This window comes from Setaria viridis, chromosome 8 (genome assembly GCF_005286985.2).
Source record: "Setaria viridis chromosome 8, Setaria_viridis_v4.0, whole genome shotgun sequence".
In the NCBI taxonomy this organism is placed as follows: Eukaryota; Viridiplantae; Streptophyta; class Magnoliopsida; order Poales; family Poaceae; genus Setaria; species Setaria viridis.
In genome coordinates, this window is record NC_048270.2 from 20,053,465 (window position 1) to 20,071,285 (window position 17,821).

Below are 17,821 nucleotides of genomic sequence, written 5' to 3' on the forward strand. Positions count from 1 at the left end.
CTCTGCTTCTTCTCTGTTGTTCTGATTCTCAGAAATGACTGAGCTGTATAGCTCGTTGCTTGCTTGTGGTCTGCAAAATAGCATGTCATGCCATTCTCTACTTCTTCTCTGCTGTTCTGATTCTCTGAAATGAGCGTGCACTATTATGGTCAGTGTATGTAGAGGTTCGTGCTAAGAGGGCTCAATGTGCTAGGACGAGGACGACCCCAACGTCGATGTTCCCCACCGGTAGCTACCTCCAGGTATGTGTTATGCGCCGTCCGCCGCCGTCACTTTTCTTGCCTGCTAAATACTAATGTAGTTTCATCTCATTGGCTTGGGTTCATTGTCAATTAGCGGGGAGCTGCTTTCTGTTCTCATTCATCATTATATCCTGTGTTGTGAATTCATCTAAAAAATTGCTTTCTCCCTGGTCTCTGCAATTTCGTGTGTGCATTGTGCAGTACAAGGAGATTGCATGCTCAGGGGCCTTCAAGACAGTGTATCTCTCGATCTCCTCCTCCCATCAGCTGTTCAGTAGGAGTAATTCAGTAGCAAATTACTTCGATTTCTTTTGGAAGTTTGGATTGGTACGAACTGTTGTACTATATTCTAAATTTTCACTGTGCTGTTGATTTAATCTTGCACTGCTAGCTCGCCATTTTATTTCACTTTAAACTAGCTCTCCATTTTGTTTCACTTTGAACTAGCTCTCCATTTGTCAACAAATTATCTTTGATGCAGAGTTAGCTATGTGCTTCTTATTGTCATGCTAAATAATCTTTTTGCAATTTACGTGTAGAAGGAAATTGTGGGCGATGAAAGCAAGGGATTTCTGAAGTTTGTGAAGTACATACGACAGATAAAGGATCAAGAGAAGCAGGAAGTGGAAGTTCACTTGGGCTCCAGTAACCAATCATGATAAGCATGGAAAACTTACATAGTGCATACTTCTTACTTCTTAGAGAAAACAAACATTAGAGAACTGAATCATATTGGCTAGAAAAGGGGGGAATTATGCTACTCATGGTGCTAACTGTAAGAATCAAAAGAAACAATGCAGTGCTTCTGTTGCCAATAGCATTGCAAGTTTTGTAAATTGCAGGTATTAAATAAACCTGATGAAAAAATTCACGGTGTAGTAACTTAATTTAGTATATGTTTGCTTAATTAGTTCCACTTTCACTATTTGAGTTTGTTAATTTCTTTCAGAGGTTGTGCAGAAGGACTATTGCTATATAACGTTACAAATATTTTGAAGCATGAAAATTTATGCTCAATAAGGGAATTTGTTTGCTCCATAGTAACGCACGGGCACAGACCTAGAATGTTGAAATAGTATTAAAAAACTGTATAGAAAGTTAGAAAATAGGTTAGAAAAGATCTACAGGAAGAAGGGACGATTAGCAATGTTGCCAGATGATTATTGACGGCTGATGAGAAATTAGAAAAAAATCTGTGCGGGAGCCAATCATCAATTTAACTTGCCAATTAGCAATGTTGCCAGATGATTATTATAAAGGAATATGCTGGAAGAGCAATTTGATTAGAGGGGCCTGGACACACGGATGCAGACTCGCAGTTGAGTTAATTTGCATCCTAATCTAAATTCACCTGCACGTCCACCAGCCGTCCTTTTCCCGTCTTGTTGCTGCCGCCGCACAGGTGACCACATGGTACGGAGGACTTGCTACCACCCTCGCCTGGCGAGTAACACCGGCGACCTGCCAGCACACTTGCACCTAGGATCGGAGTCGGTGACCTCGCAGAGGCGGCGCTGGGCACACCGAGCCGCCGTTCCCCAGCCCTCTCGTCGCAAGCTCACGAATTACTGAGGAGAGGTGGCACCGTGGTAAAGAGAGGCAGCGCAGGTGGAAAAAAAGAAAGGAGGTGAGGGTACATTAAAGCTGCGCGAGCTCACGAATTACTGAGGAGAGGCGGCGCCATGGTAATTAAAGAGAGGCAGCGCAGGTGGAAAAAAAGAAAGGTGGCGAGGGTTAAAGCTGAGATTGATCTGAAGCGTATAATTTTATCCAGTGATTAGGAATTTGATAGATTTGAGGCTATTAAATCTGACAACAGATATCTCAACAGACCCATGAATGAGATGCTGATCATTTTAACTATAGATATCACTATCTCAGACACTAATGCAACGCCCATATGCAACGCCCATGTCACTCAATTTTTGGTGGGCCTAAGCATAGTGGGTCCACATATGCAATGCCCACCAAAAAAATTTGTGGCAAAATCTTGAACTATTGCAACAACATAAACTACCATGTACCAACAAAAATAATTAGTGGCAATAGCATCTTCTTTCATGCAACCACTTAGTTTTTGTTGCTATATAGACAAACGTATCGCAACGCACATGCGGATTAAGACAACACACCAAATTTGTGGCAATACTGTTTATGACTTGCAACCATTTTCAATTTAGTGGCAATAAGCCTTGCATATTGCAATTAAAAAAAGCTTTATAACAACGTAAAACAACCGTGGCAAATTTTTTAGCGACTTGCAACCATTTTTTAACTGGTGGCGACAACATCAATCTTTTGCAACGGAACTACAAAATGGTGGCAATAACACCTATCTATTGTAACATATTTTCTGTTGTTGCCATGGGCTCTGTGGCAATAGACCAAAAATCTAGTAGTGGAAGAGGAGAAAGCTCCAAGGTACGTCCCCATGGATGAGGAGCCGAGCGATTCGTTGTCTCCTAGAGCGATGGCGAACACATCCTCTAATGATTTGGAGCTTGTGGAACAAATTGAAATCGCTGATCAGGTGCCTCTTCGACATCGCACCATCCGCAAGTCAGACAGAGGAGGCCATGCTTAGGGACGCGGAAGCACCACCACTCTTCGAGGCACCACCGTCCCCAAGCACTGGGCTTGAGGAGGTGGGAAGGGGCCGCCACCATCCTTGTCCGTCGGCGGTAGGTGATCTCTAGCACCCTCGTCGAGCTGAAGCCATGGACCTCCATCATGGTCCTCGATCGGCGGCCATGGAATGGTGCCATCATCCGCGGGTGGCGGCAATGGAGGGACAGCCTCATCCAGGGGCGGCAGCTAAGGAGGTCCGCCATCTTCCACGAGCAGTGCCAACGGAGGGACGGCCTAATCGGTAGGCAGCTACATCAAGGCCCTGGATGCACCATCGACCAAGAAGCAGTGCCTCGATTAGTGGTACCTGGTACTAGTAGAATAAGAAGTAGTAGAAGTAGTAGCAGAAGTGGTAGTAGTAGTAACAATTTGTTATCATCTTGGATCTAGATCCCAAGTAGATCCCATTGTGATGCGGTTTTATCTTCGATCTTGATCCTAATGTGATGCGGTTTTCTCTTTTCGATCTAGATCCAATTGCTACTGTTTTCTTTTGGTAGTAAGATGGGTTTAATTAAGTAGCATTATTATTGGTAACACTTTCATCCGGTCTGTTCAAATACTAAACAACAGACTTTTCCCTTTGTTGATCCTTTACACAATTGTTGTGAGATCAAGAAGGTCTACTGTTTGCACTTTCATTCGTTCAATTCAAAACCATAGCAACGGACTTTCCGCCTTCATTCTGTCAGTTCAAAAATAGAGCATCAGAGCAAGAATGTCTATTGCTTGCGCTATCATCTGGTCTGTTAGAAATCAGGGAAATGGACTTCTCCTCTAGAACACATGTGTCTTAGAACATAGATAAGCATGACCGTTTTGATTACAAACAACACATTCCATGTACAAACAACATAAATGCATACATAGGCATAGATCCACTATCGGTACAAGTACAATGACACACTTTAACAAAGGAATGAAGGATACTTAGGCATACAACCAGTGTTGGTACAATGACACACTCTAATGAACGAAGCATGACAACACATAGGCATAGAAGTGGTGCACCGACAACATACTACTACCATCATGGGCTCATTGCAACCCCGTGGCAACATGAAATTCAGCAAAACAGCCATCCTGGGACATATACTCTTCTAAAGAACGATGCCTCGCCCTAGTATCCCACACCCACACAGGTGAAATAGCGATTGTATGTGCATGGAACACGAGATCACGAATGGTCCATTGCTTGTGACCAATCTAGCAAAAAGGGCAGACCCACATACCATGGAGATGAACACGGTTGAGCCCGGACTGCTGAAGCCAAGCCAACACAGACCATTTCAGATCATGCGATTCATTTGGTTCGATGAGGACTAGCTGCGGAGGTGGCATTTCAACGGGTAGTAGCAAAGGTGGTGGCCTGGGCCGCGGGTGAAAAGGTGGTGCCATGAGGTTCAACTGATCCTGGGATGCCGTTGCCAGCGACTGAGTCGGAGGTACCATGCGGACAGGGTGCTGCTAAGGTGCCATCAGAGCCGGCTATTGCTAAGGTGCCATGGGGGTAGGCTACTCCTGCTTCTCCGACTCCTCCAAGTCCCATGCCCCATCTCTTCCATGTCAAGCCATTCTCCACTACGTACGCAACCAAAGAACAAAGGTACCATACGCTTACAATGTGAACCATATCAATACCATGCATATATAGTAAATGAGATAGACAAGAAAATGAGCTCGCGTACCTCCAATCAAACAATGGAAGATGGTAAACCGATGAGTGCAGGCGTTGTCTTGCAAGAACGCTATGCACCCGCCTATTTATTGAGCACTACAGCGCGCACGCGAGCTCAATGTGGCAGGCCAAAGTTGCAATGAAAAATGTGAGATGCTCGGAATAAATTCAGACCTAAGACTGCCACAATCTAGGTCGGAATCTTCAGTGTTGCACATCAGTTACATGTGTGCACGACGGGTGTCACGGGATGAGGCCAACATGTGCATGTGTACATTTCGCTGGACTATTCGATATACAACACAAGACATTCCTGCGAGACAAGTCATGCTAGATTATGAGTGATAGGTTTAATTAAGTAGCATTATTGTTGGTAAAATTTTCATCCGGTCTGTTCAAAAACTAAATAATGGACTTTTCCCTTTGTCGAACCTAGCGGAATTGTTTTAAGACCAAGAAGGCCTATTTCGTGCAATTTCATCCGGTCAGTGAAAAAATAGAGCAACAGACTTTCCCCCTTTCTCACAAAAGTTTTCTACCTTGTGGATGCTTTACACAACTGTTGTGAGACCAAGAAGGCCTATTGCTTGCGCTATCATCCGGTCTATTCAAATGCCTAATAACGGACTTTCCCCCTTGTCGAACTTTACACAACAGTTGTGAGACCAAGAAGGTGTATTTATTTGGCTTTTATCCGGTCAGTTCAAAAAGTAGCAATGAACGTTCCCTCTTCCTTGGTAAAGATATCCTTGGGCCATGACAACGTACCAATCATAAATGCAACAATTTATGTTCGAACATGGATAAACATGACCATTCTTATTACCAGCACTACATTCATAGGCCACAGCATACATAGGCATAGATCTGCTGTCGGTACAGGTCAACGATACACTCTAACAAAGGAATCTAGCATGCATCCACTATGGGTACAATCACACACTCTAACAAATGAAGCACGACAACACATAGGCATACAAGTGGTACACTGACATAATACTACCATCATGGGCTCATGGCAACCCCGCGGCAGCACGAAATTCAGCAAAATGACCATCCTGGCGCAGGTACTCTTCTAAAGCATGATGCCTTGCCCTGGTATCCCACATCTATGTAGGTGAAATGGCAATGGTATGCCCATGGAACAAGAGGTCATGAATGGCCCATTGCCTGTGACCCATGTGGCAAAAAGGGTAGAACCACATACCATGGAGACGAACACGGTTGAACCTGAACTGCTAAAGAAAAGCCAACACAGACCATTTCAGCTCATGCGATTCATCTGGTTCGATGATGAATGGCCGCTGAGGTGGCATTTCAATGGGCAGCAGCAGAGGTGGTGGCCTAGACCATGGGTGAAAAGGTGGTGCCATGAGGTTCAGCTGATCTTGAGGTGCCGTTGCCAGCGGCTGTGATGAGGACACCACGAGTACATCTACACCAGCAGCACCTCAGGCGCCTCCAGTTGCTCCTCCACCTCAGGCGCCTACAGTTGATCATCCGGTTGGGCCAATCACTCGGGCCCGTGCGAGAGAATTAAACTTCATCATGCTGTTAAGGAACGAAGGCCCAGCGGAATAAGAAGATGGCCTAACAGGGTAGCCCAGGTGGGGCGCCTAGGGTTGGGAGCCACGGCCCTCCCCCTGGTCGCGCGCGCCCCCTCCTGCCGTGGCGCCTCCTCCGGATTCCAGGGGTTGCGCCCCCTTTTATTTAGTCGGAGTCCCTTTTGTTTACAACTTGAGTTTTGTTTTACATCTAGCTTTAGCTACTCTTGAACACGCGCAAATACGCGCTGTCCTTGTGTGATTCAGAACTCCACCTTCGAGTGATATTTAGATTGCTCGCCTCTTTTTCTTGTTCGTTCTTCGATTGCGGACAGGAATCGATCTTCATGATCAGGCTGATCTTGCGCTGGCAAGGTTGGTAACCACAGGGAGTTGGTTCAGCGATTGCATTGGCGCTTCGGGTTCGCTCGTCGTAGTCGGATCGTGAGGGTCTACTTCTACCAAGTCGAATTTATCTCCACTCACCGAAAGATCGGGCACTCCAACTCTATCAGGCTGAGTCGGAGGTACCATGCGAATAGGGTGCTGCTGAGGTTCCATTGCCAGCGGCTGAAGCGGAGGTGCCATTAGAGTTGGCTGCTGTTGAGGTGCCATGGAGGCAGGCTGCTCCTAGTTCTCCGACTCCTCCAAGTTCCATGCTTCCTCTCTTCCATGTTCGGCCATTCTCCACTACATACACAACGAAGACAAAGGCACCATAGGCTTACAATACTGACCATAGCAATACCATGCATATAGTAAATGAGATAGATAATAAAATGACATCACGTACCTCCAATAGAACAATGCAAGACAATGAACTGATGAGTCAAGGCGCTATCTTGCAAGAACAGTATGCACCCGCCTATTTATTGAGCACTACAGCGGGCACGCGAGCTCAGCTTGGCAAGCCAAAGTTGCAATGAAAAATGTGAGATGCTCAAAATATATTCAGGCCTAAGCCTGCCATGAATGTAGGTAGGAATCTTCAGTTTTGCACATTGGTTACATGTGTGCATGACGGGTATCATGGGATAAGCTCAACGTGTGCAGGTGTACATTTCACTGAACTGTCTGGCATACAACACAAGACATTCATGCGAAACAATTCATGCAAGATTATGAGTCATAGGTTCCCTTTTGAATGTAAGAAGGAGAATAATTGTTGTCATTTTGCACAAATCGATAAGGTCGGATAGTCCTTACGTTGTTAGATGCATGGTGTAGGATCTCATGACTAGTTCAACTCATTTGTGGTACGTGGCTGAAAAGGTCTGCCAAGGGTATGGATTTGCACTAGATGACTCTCGCATGCCAATGGAGCCTAGAAAACGTGAACTGGTTGATGCGACTAGGCCTAGGCGGAATATGGCGGACCAAATACTGCCAAAGGGTGGGAATCAAGACAGGTAATAGGCGTTCATGACCGCCACTATAGGGACGTGCTGATTCAAGACTAGTAATGGACGTTCACAAATGGTTGTTTCGGAATGACACACTCCCACATATAAGAGGCAGTGTATCCATGAGTTGATCATTGTCATTTGCAGTTATGGCATTACACACTACCATGTTCCCTACGTCACAAGTCGACTTCTTAGTCTCAAGTGCAGAAGCAACAGCAGAAGGAACTATTGGATAGTACAGGGAATCCAGTACATTCATGATTGGAGGCCATCAATGGAGGATACGTTGCTACCCTACGGGTATGCATGATCCGTGGTACCCACCAGCAGGACCAGAAGGAATTTTCTTCATCCTTGTTCTGATGAACAGCGCGCAAAAGGAAAGTGTCTCGTTGCTATGAATACACATGTTCACATATACGCTTCAATGGTCAACCCTGTGAATGCTTGCACGTAGGTATGAGTCTTGTTCCGTGCGGTGGCTGGAGACGCAACCGATTATGATGATACATTTCGAGTTCAAGATTTAAAGGAACTTGAATTCAGGAATGATAATCTAGAACATAGCTTTAACTGACTCATAGGGCATCATGAGATTGAGCGTGTGTGGGACCATTCCAGTTGCGTAAACATATCCTGCACTATTACAGTACTGGAGGACAACTACATTGAAGTTTCACCTCCATCAGTAGGCAGAAGCATATGCACAACAATTGTAGTCCAAGCCCCTGTGGACGTCATCTTCGACATAGGCGGTCGGGTGATTCGAGCAAGATGGGCCAATGTGGCGGCACTATCTCGTGTGATGGAGGCATTGCTCTATGGCAGCGGAGTGGAGTCGAAGCAGAAACTATTTTAATTAAAGACACTAATTGTGCTGGCTTCTCGCTGCTGATTAAATACGCACGCGAAGGATCACTCCCAGAGGAGGCTGATTTATGGGACACCCCTGTCAACACTTGGCCCTTGTTACTCTCACTCACCGACATGTACTGCGTCGAATGGTTGAAGTTGCACTGTGTGTCAAAGATGTAGGACATGGCGTGTGAGAAAACTATGACCACATTTCTATGATGGGCATTGTTGACTAACTACATCCAATTGCAGGAGAAGTGCATGTCTCTCATAGCGCTAATCTCGCCGGACAGAATTCTCACAGAGGATTTTGTGTTCGTGTGTTACCACCATCCCGAAGTTATCAAAAGGATCTGTGTGCTTGCTTTAAAGAACGTCAAGTAGAGATTAGGAGGCTGTCGCTAGGGTTCGTTGTAGTTTTAATGTATTACTTAAGTGTATTTTATCATGTAGAAATGGTACATTAATTTGTTGCACTGAAGTGGATTTTGTGGCGGAACCGCCCAACTTAGGCTGGTTTAAGTGCGCCTAATCGCCGTTGGAACGGCAATTATCCGAAACGCACCTAAAACAGCATAAGTCCGGTAGTCCGTCGAGTGTCCCTGGGACTCCTCGAAGAATCCACGGCGTGTCTCATCACCATACATCAGGATAATATCCGCGATGGGATAATATCAACAAATATTACATTTTTACATACGTATCTAAAAGGTACGAGTTATTACAGGACATAAGTTGAAACAAACTTAGTGATGCAGTGTTAGACAAGCTCTAAGATTAAACATAAACAGTTCAGGAGAAGATACGTCGATAAACGGTTTTTCTAGAGTATTGTGAGACTCAGATCAATACTCTAGGTCTTCAGGGTCTCCTCCTCGGTAGCTTCCGGTGGGGCTTCTGAAAGATAACCACAAGGGAAAAAACCCTGAGTACGGGGTACTCAGCAAGTCTTACCCGACTAACTAGTATAATATTTTTCTTTGGAATGCATGCCAGCTTTTGGGTGTGCTTGGTTGACACAATTTTGCCGAAAAAGGCTTACTACGAGTGAGGCCTTAGTTTTATCTTTTATTTCAGTTAAGTCATTACCTAACCATTCTAAATGATAACAGAAGTAAATCAATCATAGCTGTTAAATCATACAGTACTTGGCAACAGAAGATTTTATATCACATGAGTTTATACTACGATGCTCAACAGTGATCAAGCGCATTCATAACCGAGAATTGCGGCGATCCGGATCCATTTACATCCTGCAGGAGAGTACCCTGATCACCAGCATTATACGACTGTCCAGGTCGTACTAACAACCTCTCGATTAGCAAAGTCAATGATTAGGAATACAACTACCCGGACCCAGGGATGCACCCCCACATGGGACCCCACGTCTGGCCTGATCTCCATGTGAGTTTCAGGCTACACCCCTGCCAATCTCCAGCACGTCAAGCGCGGGTACGAAGCATTCCTGATCATAGAATTTACTAACCTACTGGGCTTTACTGGTCCCATACCCAGTAAGTGATCAGATGTTTATCACTTGATCAGCGGTTAAGACACGAATCGGGCCTTAACCAGATTAATCTAGCAGACAGAACTACATCTCTAGCTTCTGTCCGTTGTCATATTCCAGACTATCCTTTATAAGCAGCATGTATGACTTAAGAGTTTTCCTTAAGGTTGGTAAACCAATCATGTAAGCATGTAAGTATTTCTAGACTTGGGTAGTTTGTAAGATTGAACAAGTGGCAAAGATGTCCTTAAAACAAGGCATAGTCATACACAAGAATAGGTTTCATTCAACTCCTAGACTTAGTGCATACAATAAACCAATAACCTATAACTAGTCACATGAAATAACGACTTCAAAATAGATGGGTATAAATGCACCGGGGCTTGCCTTGATCGTTAAAAAGATTAGTAGAAGCCGACGGATTTGCTTCACAGGGAACAAATTCAAACACTTCGTCGGACTCCAAGGCTCCTTCTGAAAATTCCCAGTAATCCTCTTCTGGTGCTTCTGGATCTACGGCACAATATATGCAGGGGTTAGAATGCAAACTTTTAAATAACAGACTATACAACTTTCCTTCATGATAAAGTTGCAAGCCAACAAGGACTATACGACTTATCATGATAAAGTTGTAAGTCAACACACAAAATCTAAAAAGAATAACCTATACTTTTATTTTTTTTCTTAATTAACCCTTTCTATAGCCTTTCTTTTAATTTTTAGAAAAAGTGGTAAATATTTTCTAACTTGAAAATCTAATTTCCTATGGGTTAAGAATTATTTGTGATTGATAAAGTATTATTCATATTTTTATACATTTTATAAATATTAAGTATTTATTTAATTACCTTAAAAGGAAGGCATTAAATAAATACCCAATTTTTTATTATTTTCCTAGGGTGTAAAAATTTTAATGCATAAAGGAAAATAAAATAAGCCTAACAAAATTGGTTTCACTAATTTTGGACACTCCTACAAATTTTTGTGATTAAAAAGGTGTAAAACGAATTTAAACGGATTAAATTACTAAAGGAAATCTAATTTTTCCCGAAATTCACCCGGAATACTTTTCTTACTCAACCCTTCTCTACCCTCTCTCACGCACGCTGGGCCCCACGGCGCGGACCCCACCTCTCCTATTCATTCTACCCGCCGGCCCTATTCCTCCCTCCGACGGGCCCCGCGGGCCGTTTTTCTTTTCTTTTTCCGCTTCCGGCCCAACAACAGCCCACGGCCTTCCTTCCCTCTTTTCCTTTTTCTTCCGCGAAGTCGGCCCGCGAGCTGTTCCAGCCTCCGACCCTCTCCTTCACGGTCGACTGCGCCGGCCTTTTGGGCTTCCAACGTACCAGCCCAACAACCGACTGCGCGCGCCCGGCCCTTTTCTCCTTTATTCATCCGCGCGCCGCACTGGGCTTTTAAGCCACGGCCCAGCAACCGACTGCGCAGTTCTGGCCTGTCTCCTTCCTCCCTCCGTCGCCTCTGACGCGCGGGCCCGGGCGTCCAACGCCTTCTCCTACCTCCCGCCAAAACACACCCGCGACAGGGGGCGACGCGGCTCGCCAGCCGGCGCCCTCCCGGCGGCGGAACTAGGTGACGACACCAACTCTACACCTATACTACTCCGTGCGCGGCAACAGCTCCCCGGGAGATGGCCGGAGCCATCCCCTCCACGGCGACAGGCGGCGACCCCCTCGGCCGGCCGTGGTTTCTCGCGACCTCGACTTAACCAACTCAAACGACTACTTCTACTCCGTCCTAGGACCCTAAGGACTCGACTACAACTACTCAGAAAGAAAGAAAAGCAGCGCAAGGTGGTTCTCACCGTGAGCGGACGGCGCGACGGCGGCGGACAGAAGCGGCGGCGAGCACGGCTATTCCGGCAAGGATGTGGGACAACGACTGGCTCGGGGCGTAGCTGGGGTGTCTGTGGAGGAGTGGGCGAGAGGAATCGTCGGGAGGCGAGATGTGGCGGTGGAATTTTGCTTGGCGGCGATGCTCGGGCAGAGGAGAGCGGGCGGCGGTAAAAAGGGATGGCAGTGAAACGGTGGCGCGGGAACAGTAACTATTCAAGCGATTCACCCCTCGCATGGGCGACACCGTGGCCTACCCGTAGGCTTGCGTGGTGAGGAGGTAGCCTAGCTAGCTGCCCTGGCGGTCGACCGACGACGGCGGCGGCGACACATTTGGAGCTCTGTCATCGTTCTTCTGGCGCCCGTGATCTTCAGAAGCAACTAACGGTTGATCCTCAATCCGACGGCCTCCTGTGCTTTAACAGAACCTGAAGATAAACTCAAGACCGCCATCTTTTATTTTGGCGTCGGCTTGAGATAAACACCGAATCACTGGAATTTTGGAAAAGTTGCTCGAGCTGGTTCTGAACCCGACTGAATTAAGGATTCAGTTTCGTCAGTATCGACAGTGGTGTCGATCTCAATTGTTGACTCAAATCAGTGACCTAAACTTTGTTTTTCCAATCCAACTTCTACTCAAACCTGCTCTACTATGTCCCAGTGTTCCATTTTGCTCATGAGCAAGTATCTCTTTTGATCTAAATAGCTCTGAATTCGAGCTCCAAGTTGATGTACTGCTGATTTTCAGACTTAGTAAAAATTCAGGATTTCAGTGAACTTTGTGGTTTTGTGCTGACTTTGGGCTAGAATTTAACTCCCTTCTTGTTACTGATCCTGGCCAACAACACATGATTATTGTAGTCCAAAGTCTATATTTCAACATGGTATAGTTGTTCTGGTGCACTTGGTTGAAAAATTTTCCAGAATTAAATTTTGAAAACAGACTCTGCTGCTGTTTCACTGGTCTGCTGTTGTCGGACGGTGAACAGTAAACAGAATTCCTCTTTTCTTTTTCTTTCTCTAATCCTTTTGAAATATTTAGCACCAATTCAGCTCCAAATTTTTGATCCCTTGCTTCCAAATAACCTCATACTTGTAGTCCACATGTTTGACAAATTTTTCTGAATTTCGAAATTTGAAATTCAAATTTCGGTCAAAATTTGGCCGAATTTGGAATTTTTGCCAATTTCCTTTCTTTTTCTTTTGGATTTCTTTCTGAATTTTTCATGGTCACTGTATTACTTCAAATGGCACTTATTACAGATTTGTAATGTAATAGTCGGATCATCTTGCAGATATGAATCTACCAAGGAGGATAATCCGTGGAGTGCTCATCAGTGCCACGATGCCATGAACTATCCCAGACTTTATTTTGGAACCACTCGTCTACGTAATGTCACTGATGCTTGGGTCCGAGTCCCAAACGGTCCAACGTGCTAGTGACCCAGGTCTCGTGGCAGTTTCCAAAGAGTTTCATCTCCCACTACTGAGCACAAAGGCGGGATCCGAAATTTTGAGTTCTCCACTTCTCCTCCAGGTCCTCCCCCGTTATATATAAAGAAAAGAGGGGAGCCAAGTCTCCCACATCCCACCTGGTAATTCCAAAATCAGTCCCCTCTCCTCTTCCCACTGAATAGCCTAGTAGATCTATGGTAGCGGTAGCAAGCGTGACCTCGGCAGCGCTGTCAAGTTGGACTGGCAGTGGGCTACCTCGGCTACGAGTGGCGGGCTTCCTCGAGGCTGCCACCAGCGGTTGTCATGCTCAAGTACGTGCGAAGAAGACCGAGGAAGCGGCGCATGCCCAGACTACTCCATCAAGGCGGCATTCGCTACCTCCTTCTCTTCATGTTCGTCAGGTCAGCGGTCTCCTCCCCGTATTGCTAAATTCAATTATTAGATTGCTTCCCCATGCTCTTTGGCTTTCAATATTGTAGTAGCATGCTTTGGTGAATATGGATCTGCTGTACCCTATTGCGAGAGTTGGTGAAAAATTACTGCTCCACCAGATCCCCTTTATCTTTCAACTTTTCCAATAATTATTTTTGTGCCAAGTCAAATTATTTCTGTGATTTGTAGAACTTAATAGATGAAATTATTAGATTGCTTCCCCCTACTCTTTGGCTTTCACTATTGTAGTTAGATTGGGAACGTTGATCTGTTGTACCCTATTGATAGGGTTGGTGAAAAATTACTGCACCAGTTGATCCCCTTTATTTGTCACCTTTTCCAATAATTATTTTTTGTATAACTTAATAGATAAAATTATTTTATATTGCAGATGATCTTAACCATTGCCACATGTTCTTATGCTTGGTTATTTGTCCGTTCTTAATTTATAATTAAACAAATGCATCAACTGAAGTTTGACTGTATCCTATTTCAGCCGGCCAAAGGATCAACATCTGTAATCACTCCCTTTCAGTCCAGCTCCAGGGTAACAAACTAAACACATGATGATTATTGGCGTTCCTTCTTTCATTATTTTAAATCAATTACAAGATCACAATCTGATTTCTGATCCGCTGTTGCTAGATGGAAGTTCTCAAATCAATGCTGCTTCTTGCTAAAAAAACCTGATGAGGTAGTGGAGTACTCAAGAAGCTCTAACAATTCCCTTATGCAGTAGTGTTGATGGGGAGCAAGTTGATGCCGACAAACAAGATGGGGTACAACTTCGACAATGGTATTTTGCTCACCAGCAAGAGTTAGCTACCTTGAAGAAGAAGACAGAAGAATTAGAATCAAATCTCAAATTGCAGTCAGCCGAGATTGAGAACTTGAAGAAGGTAACACAAGATAGTGATGCACTCCTTCATCAACTGTTAACCTATACAAGAGGTTAAGATCAATGCTCTACTTTGTCTTTTTAGATTATGACCTAGATGCAGCTTTGTTAATCTCAATTCATTGTGAGACAGTTATCTTGTAATAGTTTATGATATGTGATGAACAATATGGTAGTGGTTGTCTTGATGGGGAACAATAATTTATTTTCTTGTATACATAAATATGTGTGTTCTGTTTATTATTTTGCCAACTGGATCGGAATTGAAATTAAATCAATTATTTGCCAGGCCCGATTGGTTAAATTTATGTTTGTCTTAAGTGCGCTTAGCCCACATACAATTGGGCCAAAAGTCAATTTCATTCTTAAATCGGGACTAAAAGAGCTGCAAACAATTTGCAGAACTTTTGAGCTCGACTCAACAACAAATGGGCCTATCAGAACCAATTTTGGGCTATCTAAACAACATTGGCTTGTGGGAATAAATTTGGGCTCGACCCAGTAATAAATGGGCCTACCATAATCAATTTTAGACTATCTGAACAACATTGGCCTGTGGGAACAATTTTGGGCTTGATCCAACAACAAATAGGCCAAATTCATTTTATGACGAAACAAGTTGTCACAATTGTCATGCCACATCAAATTATGTCCATCATGGCAAAATAGTAGATCCAATTTATGATGTTTTTGTTTGATGATTTATAGGTGTCATTATCTTAGTGACGCACCAAAATAAGGAACGTCACTAGTCACGGTTTATGACGTTCAACTAATGACGAAGGGTTTTCATCACTCCCACGTCATAAATCATGGTTTATGATGCAAAAAATATGTTTATGACACTTTTTGGTTCGTCATAGGTTAGAAGATTTCTTGTAGTGATTGCTCAGGGGCTTGAGGGATAAGGATACCCACAGGTCCCCATCGACCAAAATACTGGCCGACCTGACAAGTGGGCTCCACCCAGCCATGGCGTGCGAGGCAAGGCATGAAGATGTGTGGAGCACAAGCCAGGAGATCAAGTGAACAGAATCCGTCCGGATATTGCGGGATATATGTTGTACTCCTACTCAGATTGCTTTCCATGTAACAACCGGCTAGGATTAGATCCTATCCAATTTGTAACCCTAGGTTGTCAACCTATATAAGGTGGCCAGGGACACCCCCAAGGGAATCTTAACTCTTCCCAACACATCGCATACCAGCAATACAATCCACCAGAACACAGGACGTAGGATATTATTCTCCGGAGGCCCAAACCTGTCTAAACCTTGCGTCTCTGTGTTACCATTTGAGTTCTTGGTCTTGCGATCTCCCCTGCCTACAAATCTACCACCTGGGCTCCCCCTTGGTGGACTGTCGGTCAGTAAATCCGACAGTTGGCGTGTCAGGTAGGGGTGATCATGAGATCCTCCCCAGCGAGCTCGATGGCATCGAGGAATTGAATTTTGGGGAAACCTATGCACCGGTGGCAAGACTTGAAGCTATTCACATATTATTAGCATTTGCCACTCATCATGATTTCAAGCTATATCAAATGGATGTCAAGAGTGCTTTCTTAAATGGACCAATCTCCAAAGTAGTATACGTTGAGCAACCACCAGGCTTTGAAGATCCAAAGTTGCCCAACCACATCTACAAGCTCCATAAGGCGCTCTATGGGCTCAAGCAAGCTCCTAAGCATGGTATGAATGTCTTAAGGATTTTCTCCTAAGGAAAGACTTTGAAATAGGCAAGGGCGATCCTACACTATTACTCGCAAAAAGGATAATGATCTATTTGTATACCAAATATATGTCGATGATATAATATTTGGTTCCACCAACAAAGTGTGGTGTGATGAGTTTAGTAGGATCATGACAAAGAGAGTTTAGATGTCCATGATGGGAGAGTTGAATTTATTTCTAGGTTTTCAAATCAAACAAATCAAAGATGGCACCTTAATAAGTCAAACCAGGTACACTCAAGAAATGCTCAAGAAGTTTGACATGGAGAATGCCAAGCCCATCAAGACCCCAATGCCATCAAATGGACATCTTGATCCAAATGAGGATGTTAAGAGTGTGGATCAAAAGGTATATCTTTCTATGATTGGCTCTTTGCTTTATCTTTGTGCATCTAGACCCGATATCATGCTTAGTGTGTGCATATGTGCAAGATTTCAAGCTAATCCTAAGGAATGTCATTTAATGGTTGTTAAAAGAATCTTAAGATATCTAGTACACACTCCTAACCTTGGCTTGTGGTATCCCAAAGGCTCCACTTTCAATCTACTTGGCTATTCCGATTCGGATTATGCTAGTTGCAAGGTAGATAGAAAGAGTGCATCGGGGACTTGTCAATTTCTTGGTAGGTTCTTGGTGTCTTGGAGTTCCAAGAAACAAAATTCCATTGCCTTATCCACCGCCAAGGCCGAGTATGTTGCAGCCGGTGCTTGTTGTGCTCAACTACTATGGATGAGGCTCACATTGAGAGACTTTGGTTGTGATTTTAGCAAGATACCTTTCTTGTGTGACAAAGAGAGCACTATCAAGCTAGCTAATAACCCCGTAAACCATTCTAGAACAAAGCACATAGACATAAGACACCATTTCCTAAGAGACCATGAAGCCAAAGGAGATATCACTCTTAGCCATGTGAGCACTGGAATGCAACTAGCCGATTTCTTCACAAAGCTCCTTGATGAGCAAAGGTTTTGTGCTTTGAGGAGTGAACTAAATATCTTGGATTCTCATAACTTGGCTTGAGATCATGTGCATGTTTGAGTGATTTAGTATAGATGCCTCTAAAAAGAAAAATCTTTGTGAAAAATTTGAAGTGTCATATTTGGAGTTCTTGGTTCTCTCACTTGGACCATTGTTCTCATTGATTGATTTACTGGCTGATCTCAGTGATAGAACTTCTCATGCTCATATATGATTACTGACATATCTCTCTAAATCTATCCTAGCTCAATTTCCACTCAAATCTATTGGCTATTAGCCAGGGGAGCGAAGTTTCCCGAACTTTTTCTAGAAACTCCGAAAATTGCAGAATCTTCGGAAATCTTTTTCATAAATTTCCGTAACTTTTGGGGTATTTACTTTTACCCCTAAGAAGTTACCGGTTCATCTTCTTTTACTTCTATCGCCGGCTTCTCTCTCCTCCTCCTCCTCTCTCTCCTCTCTTGCCCCCTTCAGCGATTTGAGGATCCCACTGTTCAAAACTCACGAAATCATCAAGGTGGAGGGAAATCAAGAAGGGGAATCACGTGGAAGCATTTGAACCAAAGTTTGAAGGCATTGTCTCTTCTTCCCAAAGGTATCCAAAGTCCATCTCGC

The 17,821-nt window shown here is 44.2% G+C and overlaps 1 protein-coding gene across 1 annotated transcript; it reads left to right on the plus strand.

Annotated features, from left to right (window-relative positions):
• Nucleotides 1–16,489: 16,489 nt before the first annotated feature.
• LOC140220243 (secreted RxLR effector protein 161-like) lies at nucleotides 16,490–17,248 on the plus strand. The gene has a single exon (XM_072290257.1). The coding sequence runs from the start codon at nucleotides 16,490–16,492 to the stop codon at nucleotides 17,246–17,248; it is 759 nt and encodes a 252-aa protein (XP_072146358.1).
• Nucleotides 17,249–17,821: the final 573 nt, after the last annotated feature.

Bases quoted from the DNA above. Each gene is read 5' to 3' on its own strand.
- LOC140220243 (XM_072290257.1), top strand. From the start codon at position 16,490: ATGGAGAATGCCAAGCCCATCAAGACCCCAATGCCATCAAATGGACAT.